The sequence below is a fragment of the Eleutherodactylus coqui genome, chromosome 2 (assembly GCF_035609145.1).
Source record: "Eleutherodactylus coqui strain aEleCoq1 chromosome 2, aEleCoq1.hap1, whole genome shotgun sequence".
In the NCBI taxonomy this organism is placed as follows: domain Eukaryota; kingdom Metazoa; phylum Chordata; class Amphibia; order Anura; family Eleutherodactylidae; genus Eleutherodactylus; species Eleutherodactylus coqui.
In genome coordinates this window covers 124518836-124535748 of record NC_089838.1, presented here as the reverse complement: position 1 = coordinate 124535748, position 16913 = coordinate 124518836, and the positions used below count along the sequence as shown (strand labels likewise).

At 40.9% G+C, this 16913-nt stretch overlaps 1 protein-coding gene across 1 annotated transcript in view; it reads right to left on the bottom strand.

Annotated features, from left to right (window-relative positions):
- TMTC2 (transmembrane O-mannosyltransferase targeting cadherins 2) overlaps positions 1-16913 on the bottom strand; it is a 241826-nt gene that overhangs the window by 9032 nt on the left and 215881 nt on the right. The window contains exon 11 of the mRNA XM_066591489.1: positions 11638-11701. Coding sequence (XP_066447586.1) covers positions 11638-11701 — 64 coding nt within the window. The remainder of the gene's footprint in view (positions 1-11637; positions 11702-16913) is intronic.

Here is a 16913-nt window from a genome sequence, read left to right as displayed (position 1 = left end):
TCTCTCTCTCCCCCTCTATCTCTCTCTCCCCCTCTATCTCTCTCCCCCTCTATCTCTCTCCCCCTCTATATCTCTCCCCCTCTATATCTCTCCCCCTCTATATCTCTCCCTCTCTCCCCCCCCCTCTATATCTCTCCCTCTCTATATCTCTCCCTCTCTATATCTCTCCCCCCCTCTATATCTCTCCCCCTCTCCCTCTCTCTCTCTCCCCCTCTATATCTCTCTCTCTCCCCCTCTATATCTCTCCCCCTCTATATCTCTCCCCCTCTCCCTCTCTCTCTCCCCCTCTATATCTCTCTCTCTCCCTCTATATCTCTCTCTCTCCCTCTATATCTCTCTTTCCATCTCTCTCTCCCTATCCCTCACCCTCTCCATCTCTCCCCATCTCTCTTTCCTTCCCTATCTCTCTCTCTCTCCCTATCTATCTTTTTTTTTTTTTAATTCAAACCCCATTACAGTAGGTTTATTTAGCACATTTACAAATTCTCAGCTGTTTGCATTAATTTTAATACACCACAAATAAGGCAAATAAACACGTTCTGTACTTCTATACATTGTTTGCAAAATAATTGAGCTTTGATTTCATTCAATTCTCCTACCATCAGGGTCTAAATAGTTACATTTCATCATAAACTAGCTTCTTTTGTTTCCCAAAATCAACAATGGGGGATGGGGGTGGGGGTGCATGAAAAGTAAGGAGTTGCAGAGAATGTGTGTGTATAATATTATATATATATATATATATATATATATATATTCACATATGTACACCCCCCCATCCATACAATCCACATCTTCATGGCTTTATCAGATGCTTATATATGACAGTTATACCTCACACTCATTACACATGTAATAGTTACTACTTCAGACCCTTTCATAGGTCATTCAGTAAGACTACATTAGTAGTACAACCATATATGAATCAACATGCACTCATCATTCATCTAGTTTTTGGATCTTTCCCAATTTTTCTGAGCACTTTATAACTATACTCTTCTGGTTGATAGATGCATGTTCATTATTACAGCTGTTTAGAGACTTCAGATGTTCTTAGCGATAAGGAAATGGATGTCCTTGCAAAGTATTTTACCATGATGTAATCAATATTCCCACAGTAAGCTGTTCACACCGTATCGAATATTTATTAGCATAATGCTGCCCTCTATACGTAGCAGGTCTGATAGTCTGTCTGCTCAATGGAAAGGTTTCCCCATAATCCTAAAATTCCTACAAGATACTAATGTACAGCAGCTGACCTGTCCTTGTATAGCGATCACCTTCTATAAAAATAAGGTACAAATAAAAATTCTGATTTTAACTTGTATAACAAAAGAGTTCAATATTGATGTATCTTCTGATAACGTTTCCTAATAGTACAGCGGTAAATCTGAGGTGGAGTAATTATGTTCCTATTACCTACTTGGAGATTGGAATTATTCTATTACGTTGTGGCCATTTTTGCAGAAGTGACAACAGTGCTGCTATGTTGGTAGTCACTTTATTATTAGTTTTTCAGAAGCCAATTCAAAACTTCTCTTCCACATTGACAGAATAGTAGATATGAAGTTTCTGAGGAGCTAGTTAATAAGTGACAACTAGTCAGGACCCCATACAAAACTGTCCATACTGGAGTGAATGGAAATTGCAAGCCAACTTCTTTCGACTAGTCCATTGTTTCCCAAAAGCCAGTCCTCACACTCCCCCAACAGATCAGGTTTTCAAGATTTCCTCAAGTGATGTTAGTGCTTCAGACATTGCCACGGGTGTTGTCTCTTTGGGACATTCTCAGATCATGACTTGTTGGGGCTCTAATGAGTACTAGACTTTGGGAAATATTGATCTAGTCTATTAATTTTTCAGGACCAGAAATATAATTTTACCAAAAGTCAAGCAGTGAGATGTACTGTGCATTCTCTCCAATATTAGTATTTCTGTGAGCTTAAACAGCAAAGGAGGTTCCCACTTTAATACTAAGCTTGTCATTAGGGGCTAGGAAATTCCGCTTTGTATCTAAACCACTTTTGCACTATTATCACCAGATCTGGCTGCAAATTAGAAAATACAGACTGAAGTGCTAATTTCATGCTGTGAAAATGCTAAATGGCATGAAACCTTGTAATTATCACATAAGCATGTGCTAACCCTCTCTTAATTTAAATGGGTTCACAAAGAGGATAGGGACAGGGTTATGCCATAAATCACTTACCGAGGAATCTAGCAGCTGTTTTGCAAAAGCCATTATCATCATTATCCAGCTATTTATACTGCTACATGAACAGAGATCTCCTAAAACGTTATCTCATGAGTGTGTCTGCTACATTGCAACAGTAATCATTCTCCTTAGTGAGAATCAGTAGAAAGGTATGGAGATAAAGTGGTTGTGTAGTTTAGAAAAACCCTTTTCAAAAACATTAGGAAAATGTGCATTATTAAAGGCAAGTCCCCCATGTATAACTGCATGGAGCAGCTCCAGAGAGCATTTCTCTCTACATTACATAGACTGCAATGGGCACCATCTAATGTATCATTTTCCCCGTGGAGGTACTGCAGGGAAGTTGAACACTTGCTGCCTGTTTCCCCATCAGATTTCAACTCACTGTTGGTGGTCCTGGTAGTGGGATACCCTGTAACAGCTTAATAGTAGGGGGCAAATTATCATAATTTGTAAAACAGGACAACTAGGGTCATATTGTATAACTTGGCAGGGCCATTAAAAGGGGTTGTCTGGTCACTTAAAGTTTAAAAAAATGTTCAGCATGCTTTGAAATATTAAATACTGTAATACTCACCTTACTGATCCACCACCACTGTCGATCTGACACTTCCTGAGGTCCTCCACTAGTTTTCATACTTTCTGTACCCTACTTACATGGACCAGTGACTGCTGAAGCTAATTACTGACCACATAGACATGATCACTGGAGCCAATCAATGAATGCAGGTCACCTCGGTGGTCAGTGACTGGCTGTAGCTGTCACATGTCCATGTCAGAAGGACCAGAAAGTAGCAGAGGCCAGTGAGGGACCCTGAGAAGCATCAGGGGATCGGTAAGGTAAGCATTACTTCTTTTATTATTTGAAAGTGCCTTAAAGTATGTTTTTTTTTATTTTAAGTAGCCAGACAACCACTTTTTATTCTCTCTCTAGTCTCTTATATTTAAGTTTCCAAGGTAATTTGTATATTAGAAGTCCATAACATTACAATAATAATACAACTGCTGTTAACGGGTTGTACAGTAGAAGATGCCAAAAAGTCACCTTTTTCTGTGGCATCACTTTCTGCTCTGCAGCTATTGGCTGAAGCTTTATCTCACAGACTTCTACTCTGCTCTCGCTCACGACCTGAAGGTTGCAAATTCAAACCCCGAATGGTTCAGGTAGCCGGCTCAAGGTCGACTCAGCCTTCCATCCTTTCGAGGTCTGTAAAATGAGTACCCAGCTTGGTGGGGGCAATAAATAAAAATTACCTAAAAGCGCTGCGTAATAAGTCGGCGCTATACAAATAACAAGATTTCTTTATTTTTATTAAATGCAGGTCGACACACAGTCTTTAGCAATGTCTCTTGGCATTGCTGCTTTAAAACTTCCTACTCCTGCAATCCTGAAACCCTTAGGAGAAAGTAGAATAGTCTTTTTTCCTGTCTTCTCTTTTTAAATGTACATAGAGTTCAATTAGAGATAAATTATATATATATATATATAATTTATCGATCTATATAGAGAGAGAACAATATTTTACTTCTAGGCAATGCCACCTAAATAGAATGAGATGTCACACTCATTGAAACACCTTTTTTCAAACTAATATTGCCAAAAGAGAAGAGAAATTCCAAGATATGGGCTGATTTTGGAACATTTGGGAGATGTGCATCTTACTCACGGAAAGCTGGGCGGGAAAGAATAGTTAAGAATAGGTAGTGACCAGCCGTGTTTTTATGGCAGCCTAATCTAAGGCCGGCATGGGAGTCCTGTGCTGGAAAGAGCAAGGGCTAAGCTATCCACTGACAGTATGTCTTCTGCACTAACAGCAAGAGTGGAGAGACCTCTATTCCCAACCGTTTAACCTCTTACATGTCATGATCAATAGCTGTTGCAGCATGTAAGCGAGTGACAAGGGTAGGGGGTTATAATCCGATTGCAGGGTCCTGATGGGTTTCTGTACTAGCCAGAGGCCTAATTAACCCTTTCTAGTCCAATTTGTATCCTGGTTTTCCTAGGGGGCTTACTCTTTTTCTGCGTTATACAACGGCGCTATATACTGGCTAAAGCCAGTACTGCATGAGGTGACACATTGGATAGGCTCCAACAGCAGAGAGGCTGGCAATATACAGTAAGAGAACCCCAATGGATGTCTACCAACATCTAAGATGTACAGCCTTAAATCATAATGTCTTCACAGGTCAGCCAGTGGATTGGAAAGGGTTAAGGCCTCTGGATCTGCCAGGCATGCCAGCTGAGCTGTTAAAGGTAAACTACTTAAGTAGTGCGGTGTAGTATACCAATAATCGAAAAATTGCATCTTCAAATCTTTTGGAGGAACAAGAAATAAGTAAGTTGCTTTTCTTCCTGAGGAGAGGTTTGAACAAAAAAAACCTGTTTGGAATGAAGTTTTCTTCATGTACCAAGCATCCTAAATGGCGATCCTGTGAGCTAGTTAACCCCAAGCTGTCACAATCTATTTTACACGGTGTCTGTCCGACGCTGTGCTGATTTTTCAGGTTTAGCCTTTTTCTCTTGCTGTCTGCCATTACATAATGGAAAATACTTTGCGAACAGTGTGAGGTTGATGAATATCTTACATCACAGGAAGCAAGCTGTGTTAAGACCGGGTCAGACAGGCCTTGCAGGTAGCAATATTTATTTTAGATGCAGACATGCGAGTGCCAACTATCTAAAGATGGTGGCTTGGGTCTTGTGGATTTTGTGAGCTTTTGTTTCATATGCTTTAGGCCGGACTTCAAAGCCTCATCTTATTGTGACTTCATAGCCAGATGTGGAAGATACTTAAAAGTGATTTCAAAGATTAAACATTCACAGTTTTCCATCAGGAGCTTTAGGCACATGTCACACCTCAAACTAGATTAGAAAAAGGAACATATGCTTGGCTAGTAACTGGACATGGACAGGCACGCAAAGGGGAGTTTTCCCCAGTAAGAAAATACACTTGCTTCAACTTTAGAGCCCAAGATGATATATAAGGACACTGCAAAAATAGCAATTCTCTCAAAAATGTATCTTACAAGAAAAGCTGGGACTGGATATATTTCCATTCCCTCTGGCCTGCCTGTTAGTCCGTCACACATACATTGGCTGCTTTAGGACAACATGTTACAATACAGATTGCCATAGACATCTGTAAGTACTGTGTTGACAACACTGCAGAGAGTCTTGCAAATTCTTCTTCCCCAGACTGTCTTACACTATTATATGCATGTGCCCAGTCAAAAGATGCAATTCACATACGTTTTGTAACTATTTTATATGTCATTACACTTGGTTTAAAATTAGATTCATCGTGAGATCGTAATGCGTGGCAATTTAACAACATATATTTTAGATAGGAATGAAATCCTAGACATAAATTAAGGAACGAGTTTATTCCCTTAGCCCACGCATGTCAACCACAAGGCCCGATGCTTCATTTTATGTGGCCTGCTGGCCATGCATTAAACCTTAACCAGGGTCTATCCAGGCAGCGCCCAACAGGATACCCCGGGGTCGTAGCGGAAGCACTGCTCCGACCACTGTGTAGTGGCCAGCACTCATAATTGCAGACGCAGCTCTCACTGAAATCAATGGGAACTGTCCTTGTAATTGCAGGCGCAGCTCCCCTTGATGTCACCCTGCCTGCAGCTCCAGTCCGGTGGTGCAGTACAGAGCTTGTGACCACTGACGTCTTTGCCGAGGTGAGAGGTTGGTAGTCACAAACTCAGTAGAGGCAGCACCACTAGACAAAAGTTGCAGGTGGGGTGAGTTAAATGCCTGTAGGGATGTTGCCTGGCCAGAGGCCAACAGATGGGTTGCTATTGGCCTGCAGCCAGGCAGCATCCCTAGGACTACTGTGGTGGTCACTATTGGTATTGATGCCTCTATGGGGCGGATCACGGTTACTACTGGGGCCACTAAGGGGGTCACTGTTACTGCTGGACCACTAAGGGGGTCATTAATATTGCTGGGGTCATTATGGGAGACACTGCTACTACTTTGGCCAATATGGGGGTCATTATTACTATTGGGACCACTATGGGGGTCACTATTAGGGCTTGTTCACGTGGGCATAAGATCATTTTGGTCGGAAAAACGCACAACATTTTTAGCTTTTTTCTGCCGCTCTGGTGTGCTTTTATGTGCACAATTACACTGCATATTTGCGCATGCAAAAAAAAGAAACGCAAACAGGTTCATTGAAATTGCGCGCAAATATGCAGTGAATATGCAGGTTTCCTGTGTATTCACTGCATATTTGTGCCAGCCCATTCACTTCAATGGCCTATTGCAGTGCATAAAACATAGTGTAAAAAAATACACTTACGGTATGTGAGCGAACCCATTGTAACCAATGGGTTCTGTTCACTGTGTACTGTGCGGGTAAGACACTCATGTGAACAAGCCCTTACTATACAATTACAATTGGCCCTTTAAAGACAACCATAAGCCTGATGTATCCCTCGGTGAAAATGAGATTTCCTCCCCTACCTTAGCCCATATGAGTGACACAACAAACTACTTCGCCAATGTAGCCTTAACTGGATTACTATATTATACACCGTCAGGGCCCTTTTACACGAACAAGTCTCATTCAAAAAAATCGTTGGATTGTACAAATTTGCACGATAATAGTTCGCTGTAAACACGGCCAGTGATTAAACGCATGAGAGTTCATACACCCCTCGTTCGTTTTTTATTTTATACAGCCATACAAGTCATCAAATCATCGGTCACTTGTAAACAGCGATTGCTTAGTCGTTCACTTGCACTAAAAATGTGAACAACTGAACAGTTTACAAGCGAACGATTTGTTAGCCTATATAAATAGGCAGCACGGGCAAATGAGCGAACTCTATCAGCATTGGCTAGTTTGAATGATAAACCACTCCAAAGGAGCCTTCGTTTCTCTAGAACCAAGATGCTCAATTGTGGTAAATAAATTATCCCTGGGCTGCAGAATGCTGCTATAAACATATTCAGAAACACTTTCGAGCAGAGGTCATCATTAATGTCCTTCAGGAGTATTAAATATAGTCCAGCATATACAAAGCAACAGATAAAAGCTCCACGGGGACCAGTGAACTGCTCATTTAATCCACAACGCTATTCCAGCAAATGCTGAGCAAGATCTGCTAAAACTGTTGAGGCTCCTATTTATGAACCCAATGTTGCAAATGACTTGCTGTTATGAAAAAAAAACACAAGGTTAAATTGTGCTCCACTGGCTTCTGCTAAAAAGGTATTCCCCTGTAAAATGTGTCCAAGGTAAATGCACTTTGAAAATAGGGTTAGATTAGTGTTTGGTAACTAATAGAGATGAGCGAACCTACTCGGCCACGCCCCTTTTTCGCACGAGCGCCGCGATTTTCGAGTAAATCCGTACTCGGGCGAAAAGATTCGGGGAGCGCCGTGGGTGAGTGGGAGGTTGCAGCGGGGAGTGGGGGAGAGAGGGCTCCCCCCTGTTCCCCGCTGCTACCCCCTGCTCCGCCACGCCTCCCCCCGCCCCTCGAATCTTTTCACCTGAGTACGGAAGTACTCGAAAATCGCGGTGCTCGATCGAGTAATTACTCGAAACGAGTATATTCGCTCATCTCTAGTAACTAACTTTCATGTTCCTTTAAAGGATTAGTAAACTAAGAAAATGCACATAACATTTTTTTTTCTGGCCCTGAAAGGGGTGAAGAAAGAATTGGTGAGATCTTTTTTTACTTTCGTTTTTTCATCCCCGCTCTCAAAAAGCCATCATTTAAAAAATTTTTTTTTTATGAGGGCTTATTTTTTGTGGGGCGAGTTGTACTTTTTAATTAGACCATTTAATGTACCATATGATGCATGGAAAAACATAAAAAAAATTGAAATAGGGAGAAATTGAAAAAAATGCAATTGTGCAATTTTTTTGAGGTGTGTGTGTGTGGGGGGGGGGGAGGGGGAGTGTTCACAGTGCAGTAAAAATGACCTATAAACTTTGTTCTATGGGTCAGTACGATTATTCGTGAATGTAAATACAAAATTACCAGCGCCACTATGAACTAAGAACTTCTATTCATTAAAACTCCTATTTCGCTACGCGTTTCAGCACTTTCATGTGCCTTTAAAAGAGTTTTAATGAATAGAAGTTCTTAGTTCATAGTGGCGCTGGTAATTTTGGATTTACATTCATGGATATCCCTGGACAAGCTTTGGAGAAGTTAACAAAGCCTGCTATACCTTGGACGCCTCTCCTCTACCAAGTAGACACTGGACGCAAAAGAAACTTCTTAAAGCTGATGTGGACAACAGGTGCCAGAGGGTTTTCCCATTTAGTGGGTTAACCCTTCGAGCACCAGGTAAGGCGGATTTCACCTTCCAGATTTATTAACACCATCTATTTGCATGAGGCTAGAGCGAGTATGCTCGCTAAGGATTACTACTCGAGCGAGTAGTGCCTTATGCGAGTACCTACCCGCTCGTCTCTAAAGATTCGGGTGCGGGGGGGGGGGGGGGGGGAGCGGTGAGTTGCGGCAGTGAGCAGGGAGGAGCGCGCGGGGGGGGGGGGGGGGGGGGAGAGTAAGAGAGAGATCTTCCCCATCGCCGCTCCCCGCCGGCAGCCGAATCTTTAGAGACGAGTGGGCAGGTACTCGCATAAGGCACTACTCGCTCGAGTAGTTTGCTTTAGCGAGTTTGCTAGCTCATCTCTTCATGAGGCGCGTTCTGATTTTACTTTTATTGTTGTCCGTACGATTATTGTGATACCACGCTTATATAGTTCTATTAAATGCTTTTCTATATTTAAAAGGTAAATAAGAAAAAAATTTTAAGCCAAAATTGCTTTCTATCTCCATATTTTGAGACTTAATCTTTCCTCTTTACCTGGAACTTCTTTCAATTCAGCTGTATGAATGCTTGTTTTTTTGTGAGACAAGCGGTAGTTTTTAATAGTAGCATTTTGGAAAACATACGTCAATTTGATCTCTTTTTATTCAAAGTTTTTGGGAGCTAGGATATCAAAAAAGTAGGCTGCAATTCTGGCATTCCCTTTTTTTTACGGCCTTCACCGTGCAGAATAAATATTGTGAAATTTGTAATAGTCCTGACTTTTATGCACATGGTGATCACACATATGTGAGGGTTTTTAATTTTTTACATGTTTTCATAGCAAAAGGGTTTTCAGTATTAAAAAAAAAAAATTTACTGTTTAAAAAACTTTTTAGTTAGTCCCCACAGGGGACCTGACCTTGCTATCATTTCACAGCTTGTACTATATACTGCAATACTTCAATATTTCAAAACATAGTGTGTTTTTTTATGTTGCTTATGAAGCCCTGTTATGGGCAGGACTTGATGGGCATCTACACATGGCAGCCCTGGGAGCCTTTAACCCCTTCCCACCCCATGACGTAAGGGTACGTCATGGGAGCGGGGTACTTCCTGCAAAATGACGTACCCTTACGTCATGGGGATAGCGCGAGATCATAGCAGGTCTCGCGCTATCCCGCAGCGGGAGTCGGCTGTCACTAGTAGCCGGCGTCCCACTGCAACAGCGGGGGGCATCGGAGCTACGCCCCCCCTGTTAACTCCTTCCCTGCTGCGATCTAAGTAGATTGCGGAAGGGGAAAGGGTTCACAGATGTCATCGCGAGAGCCCAGCTGGTTGCTGTGGCAACAGGACGCCAGATACAGGGCGTCCAGTATTGCCATAGCTTAGATCGCTATAGTAAGCGATAAAGCATAGCAGGAGAGAAGTCCTGCCATGCATTATCGCAGCGATCTGAAGTCCTGCAGTAAAAGTCCCTCAGAGGGACACAAGTGGTGTAAAAAAAAAAAGAATAAAATAAAGTACAAAAAATAAAAATGTAAAAAAAAAGTGTTAAAAAACCCTTTTTTTATGCTTTTTCTCATATTAGCATTAAAAAAATGTAAAACAAAAAAACCCCCACATATTTGGTATCGACGCGTCCGTAATGATGCATACAATACATTGAACACGCTTTTTATGCACGGCAAAAAGCGTAAAAAAAATGCTAAAAAACTGAGGCAAAATGCAAATCTTTAGCATTTTGCCTCCCAAAAAACGCAATAAAAGTGATCAAAAAAACATATGTACCCCAAAATGGTACCAATAAAAACTACAGCTCGTCTCACAAAAAATAAGCCCTCACAGAGCTCCGTCCATGGAAAAATAAAGTTACAGGACTTTGAATGCAGAGAGTTTAGCAAAAAATAAGAATTTCCAAAAAAAGGGTTTTTATTGTGGAAAAGTGGAAAAACCTAAAAAAAAAATATAAGAATTTTTGTATCGTTGTAACCGTACCGACCCTCAGAAAAAAAATGTTTTTATCATTTACGCTGCATAATTAACGCTTTAAAAAAAAAAACTAAATCTGTGGCAGAATTGATACGTTTTCTCTCCCTACGATCAAAAAAAAAAAATTATAAAAGTTTTACAATATAGTCAATGTACCCAAAAATGGTACCAATAAAAACTACAGTTCGCCACGCAAAAAACAAGCTCTTATAAGGCCGCGTCGATGGAAAAATAAAAAAGTTATGGCTTTTGAAAAATGGAGATGGAAAAATACCAAAAATCGCTTGGTCCTCAATGCCAAAAAAGGCCATGTTATTAAGGGGTTAAAAGTCTCCGGACTGCCATGCTAGACTATTGGCACCCCTCGATCGTGTTACGGGAGTTGCTGATGGAGCTGGTAAGGAGTCTCCTCGCCCACTGACTATTTAGACGCGTGGTCAGCTTTGACCGCAGTATCTAAACAGTCAACCGTCTTGAGTAGAGACAACTGATTGCGGCAGTTATGGTCAGCTGATAACTCCACACATCCTTCACAACTTTAAACACATTACCGCTTGTCTGTACAGGGTGTAAATGCATATAGGAGAGTTGAGATAGGAAGTAATCAGCTGACCAAGGACTTAGGCGACAGCTATTGAAGGTGCATAGTCTAAATTACAAATAAATACATGGAAAATCTAATACGAGGCATACGGTATTAATCAATATATAGTCTGTTAAGAAGAATGTTGCAGATGGGTCACATAAATGAATACATAAATAAGCCACGCGTAGTTTGGATACTTTGGATATCTAACTGTACAAACCAAAATTACCTAAATCCATATGTATTGGATCAATGGAGTTCCATATGGGGTTCTTGTCGCAATTTCAGGGTGTATACAAATAAAGATTGGGAAAAAACCTTCATTTTCCTCTAACATAAAGTAATATTTGACATTTTCTACAATTATGAATATCAGAAACAAACCATTGGAGTTGTTAATATATCAAAACATGACTTATGCCTTACCCTACCCTAATTACGAGACAAGGACCCATAGCCTTCATCATTTGTCAAAGTGGAGCAAGGAAACAAAAGTTTAACAACCAATGACTTACTGCAGAACAACATAACAGTATGGATAAAAGCATATTGACTTACGTTAGGCCGCAGTCCAGCTGCCATTTTGTAGTAGGTCTCCGATGCGTCATTTAGACTGGCTTGCCTGAAAAGGAAAGACCAAAGCACTTATATATAGCAGTTAAACAGGGGAGTTTGGGATTTTTGGGATATAGGTTATAGAATAGTGATGACTATATGATAAACTGTCCAAAGCTTTTTCTTTCATTGCATGACAATTATTGTACTAATATTTTTAGCCAGAAATTGGTCATGAATTTACTGCATTTAGGTTTTTATTCAATATTTTACATTTTTGGTAGTGGAAAGCAGTTCTATAGCTACAGAGGAATTAGCTCATTACCGGACAGAATATCAATAAGATCTCTACCCATCTATCACTTTCACGACAATTAGAAAGTCAAACTCACATGGAATACACAAAGTAACACATTTATTGTATGTACCAATATGAAGATCGCAGATTCCAATAAGCCACAGTCGCTAATTAAAAGCTCATTTATTTTTATGCCGTTTCGCAGTATGTTGGAAAGTGACATTGGTATTGGAAGGATGCCATTGTTGAAGCCCAAGAGCATTTGTATGAAGCTGTCTTCCAAGTTTTTTACACTCACACTGATGCGTAAACCACTGGATGCCATTCTTCAACTGCTGATTTGGAGATTTTGCTCATTTTGGATTATGATGTTTCAATATGATGTATTAACATTTATAGATTTTCTGTAATGTCAGATTTTATTGTTTTCAACTGTCGATTCTTCATATAAAATGAAAAGCCATGATTTTTTTTTTTATAAACTAAGGCAGACGGGCAGAAATTCTGCGGCGGGATTTCCCCTGGCATTTCTGCCGCTGGAAGCCTGCATAGGATTGCGTTAACAAACTTAATCCTATGCAGACGGCCGCGGTTTGGCTGCGCGAAATCTTGCGCGGCAAACAAACCGCGGCATGCTCTATTTCTGTGCGGGGCTCGCACCCGCTGCCGGCTCCCATCTGCACATGCGCCGGGGCGCGCGGGTGAGTATGCGCTGCTCTCTGCAGGCGCTCGGGTCCGGTCCCGCGGCGAGAATCCTCGCTGCCGGATCCGACCCGCCCGTCTGCAGGCGTCCTAAGGGTGCGCTTGCGATGTTGGTAGTGGATTATTAGGACTTGAGAAAGGCTACTTATTAGCAAAAACACTATTGTCGTTCCTGGATTCATAATCATCACATCACTGTAAAGAGAAAGCTCAAAGTTTATGATATACCAGTAAGTTCCATTTTCTGCCACACTGCAGCGCTGTTTCTTGTTTACAGTTTATAGGAAAATAGTGACACCGCAGGAGAAAATCGCTTTGTGCGCTTGAGTTTGCCAACTGGTTTTCCAGTTAAATACTATTGATGACCTAGCATCAGGATAGGTCATCAATAGTTGATCGGCCAAGGTCCGTCGCTCAGGAACCCGACCGATCAGCTGTGCGGGCACATGCTGACAGCGCCAAAACTTCCGAATCGACCTCCCATGTAGTGGCCGACGCTTGTAACTGCAGGCACAGCTCCCATTGATTGAGGATAGGTCATTAATAGTATTTAACAGGAAAACCCCCATTAAGTACAACATGAGCTCCAGCCTTGTCATAAGTGTAGTGGCCCGGAAGGTCCTACAGGATGTCACACAGTCACTAGGTTCTTAAAAACTCCCGTTTATGTACTACTTAGGAGAATACGGTCGCAGTCTGAGGAGAAGGAGAGCTGTAGTCGGAAGGAAGGAAGCACACAATACGTCTCCATGCCAGTGAAGAGTGGAGAATAGGTTGGGATCCTACTAAAACAACAGTGAGTGTTACGAGCCCTCGTTACGCTGAAAAACCGGAAAAGAAAGCACAGCCCCACCCTAGCCTCCATTACAGACACAGACCTTATGGTAATCTATTGAGCACAACCCGCAGATAACCGGGACCGACAGGGATCCCATTCACAAATAATCCTGAACATAGAGAGTGCGTTGAAGAGATTTCCATTAAATGTCTGACTGTGCTGAAATCAAAATGCTGTAAGCATGTGAAAGAACTGAAAACCTGCTCGCTCTCCCCCGCCGCTGGCAGCCGAACCTTTTCTTCCGAGCGGGCAGGTATTCACTAAGGAAAATGCTCGATCGAGTAATTGCCCTCAGCGAGTATGCTCGCTCATCTCTATTCACCATCTGAAAGGTACTGGCATCACCCGTGACAAAACCCCTCGACATTAGTTGAGTTTAATCCCAAATCCACTTAAACCACCTTCACGCGCGACCCAGCGAGGCCTGGTGGTGGCCATTTTGTGGAGAGAGATCACAAAGCCACCCGTGACCGCCATCTTGTTTTATGCCCGTGGACTACCCCGCAGCTGGCTCGCCTCCGCTGAGGCGCCGCATAAGCAAATTTCCAAGTGGCACAAAAATTTGTTAAACTTGGTTACATATGCAAACAGAAAATGTGCCCTTTTGAACTGAGGCCAAGGAAATCCACAACTAGAGCAAGCCTTGAACTTGGAATTCCTCAACCAAAGGTATGGTATGTTGTGAAAAAGTGTTTGCACATGAAGCCATACAAGTTGCAGTTACTACAGGCATTGCATCCAGACGACCATAACAAAAGGTTTGCATTTTGTGCTGCAATTCTGCAAGATATGGAACTCGGTGGTAGTCATGAAAAACTTTGAACCTTCCTATATGCTCTAATAGGACAGAAGGACAGAGGGTTTCTTCATGAAGCAAAACCTTTACATGGGGCTACATTAAAAAACATAACTTCAAGTTAGTCAACTGTCGACCTACAGAAACGTGAACCTCCCAATATGTAAACCTTAAGGGAACCGTATCACATCAGGCTCTCTCTCTTTCAGGGAAACCAACTTTAAGGACTCAACTGAGTTGATGGGAGAAAACCGTTTAACTCCCAATCCACGAACGTAGGATTTATCTACAAGTAATATAAAAGCAAGGTCGGAAAACCGGCCAGGGAAATGTTTAATTAATATGGCTTAATGTCTGCTTAACTGCCTGAACTAGATTTTTTTGTACAAAAAACTCATTTTATAAAACTCAGTAAGAGTTATGTTTTCGATGTAGCACCTTTTAAAGATTATATTGCAGATATGGTACTGTAATATAAGTGTTACCATACGTCTACTCTTCTACACAGATTATAACATTTCCTGAGAACTCAATTTTCTTCAACAAGTAATCCACTGGCTGTTCTATCTTTCCGAGCATGACTGAGCAAGGAAAGGAGATCATGTCTTACATAGTACAGTATTTCAGTAAATTACAGAAACTCAGGTTACATTTAAGAATGGCCTAGACAGTGTGCTAATACACTTTATCTATGCCTGTAGATATTTAGAACTTCCTTTCTCCAAAAGGTGATTAACTTCAGAACCAGAGATTTTTCATTTTTCTATATGCGTTTTTTCGTCCCCAAATTCAAGGAGCCATAACTATTTCATTTTTCCACTGACATAGCTGTATGAGGGATTTGTTTTTTTGCAGGAAGAGTAGTAATTCTTAAAAGGTACCATGTATTGTACTACATAATGTAGGGAAAAAAACTGTTCAAATTATTTAAGTGGGGAGAACGAAAAATAAAATTCAACTGCGCAACTTATTTATTTTGTGTGGGTTTTTTTTAGTGTTCACAGTGCAGTAAAAACGGCATGCGCTTTGGTATCACAGTAACTATACTGACCTATAGAACACATTTATCTAACGTTTTAATGGTTTTTCATCTTTAAAAACTGAGTTAATTTTTTTTTATACAAAAATTGCTTTTCGTCACCATGTCTTGAGATTCGAAACACTTATTTATTTTTCTTGATCGGGCGGGGAGGGCTCATTTCATTAATGCCATTATGGGAAATATACATCTTTTTGATTACTTTTAATTAAATTAAAGCCAGGATAACAAAAATAAAAATAAATGAAGCTATTCTGCAATTCTCTACTTTTTTCTTCTTTATGATCTTCGCTGTATGGGATAAATATTGTGATGTTTTAATAGTTTGAACGTTTATGTACATGTCAATCCCAAATATGTCGGGGTTTTTAATGGTTTACATTTCTTAGGAGAAAAATAAGAAGAGAAGGTCTTTTAAACTTGCAATATTTCTTTTTTCTACCTGTTTATTCCTTACTTGTACTGTATACTGCAATACTTCAGTATAGCAGTATATAACAATTTTTGCAGTTGCACACCAAGCTAGCCCATCAGCACCCCCCGTTTGCATTGCGGGGGGTGCCGATGGGATATGGAAAGGGTCCCCCCCACAAAATGACTGTTTAGATGTGCGACCATCTTTGCACCAGCTCTGATCAAGACAGTCACTGTCAGAAACAACTGCTAACTATTGGGTACGAAGCAGACTTTACTCACGAGCCCTCTCTATATACCCATCAAGACCACCTTACGTATATTTATGCTCTGCAGTTGAGTTGGGAAAGGGCTAAATAAAAAAGAATATGTGGCTGCAAAACCACAGAGTCGCCCCAGCCACCAGGCCTTACATGTGATTGCTACCTCTCTTCACCCAGGATAGCCATGCCCCTGCCAAGAAGGTTAATGCAGTATACAACGGCAACAGTTATTGTGAACCGCTTCTGATTCCTTTTTATCAGCTAGAAACAAGCAAGGTACCTCGGCTCAATTTACTTTAATCTAGGAATAAATAAAAGAAAAAATATCAACTCTACTTCCCGTGCCGGTGCCTTAATACATTTAGGTTTGGTTCCTTCATCGGTTTTCTATTTAGAAGACTGATTGGTTTGCAAGCTGCTATGTAGCATATTGCTATTTACAGCGAGGATTATATAATTCTCCTGCTCTGCCACAGAATATAAAATATTACAGCAGAAAAAATCATTATTCACCCAGAGATGGTTAATGGATTAATTTTACATTGCTCAGATAAAGCAGCGGGATGAAATATGAAGTCCACTTTTTCCTTTTTTTTATGTTTATTTTTTCTTCTTTGTAACTGTTACATTAGTTTCTGCCTCCAAGAACAAACTACTAAGGAATTCATGTAAAAAAGCACTAATATTATTTCCACTGCTACAAGCGTTACTGGTGTCTCGTTTGCAGTCTGCTTACAGAAATATGATCCTCCACGCAATGCACAAAACGGATGATGGTTATTACATTCTTCACTATTCAAGTAGAAACGAGGAATTAAAAACACTGCTGGAATATTTCCTCCCAATCACACGCTCAGAGCGTGTATTTAGCCATTCCTTCGTAAAAAGCGAGATCGCTAAAACATACATGAAGTACGCTGCTCCAGGGA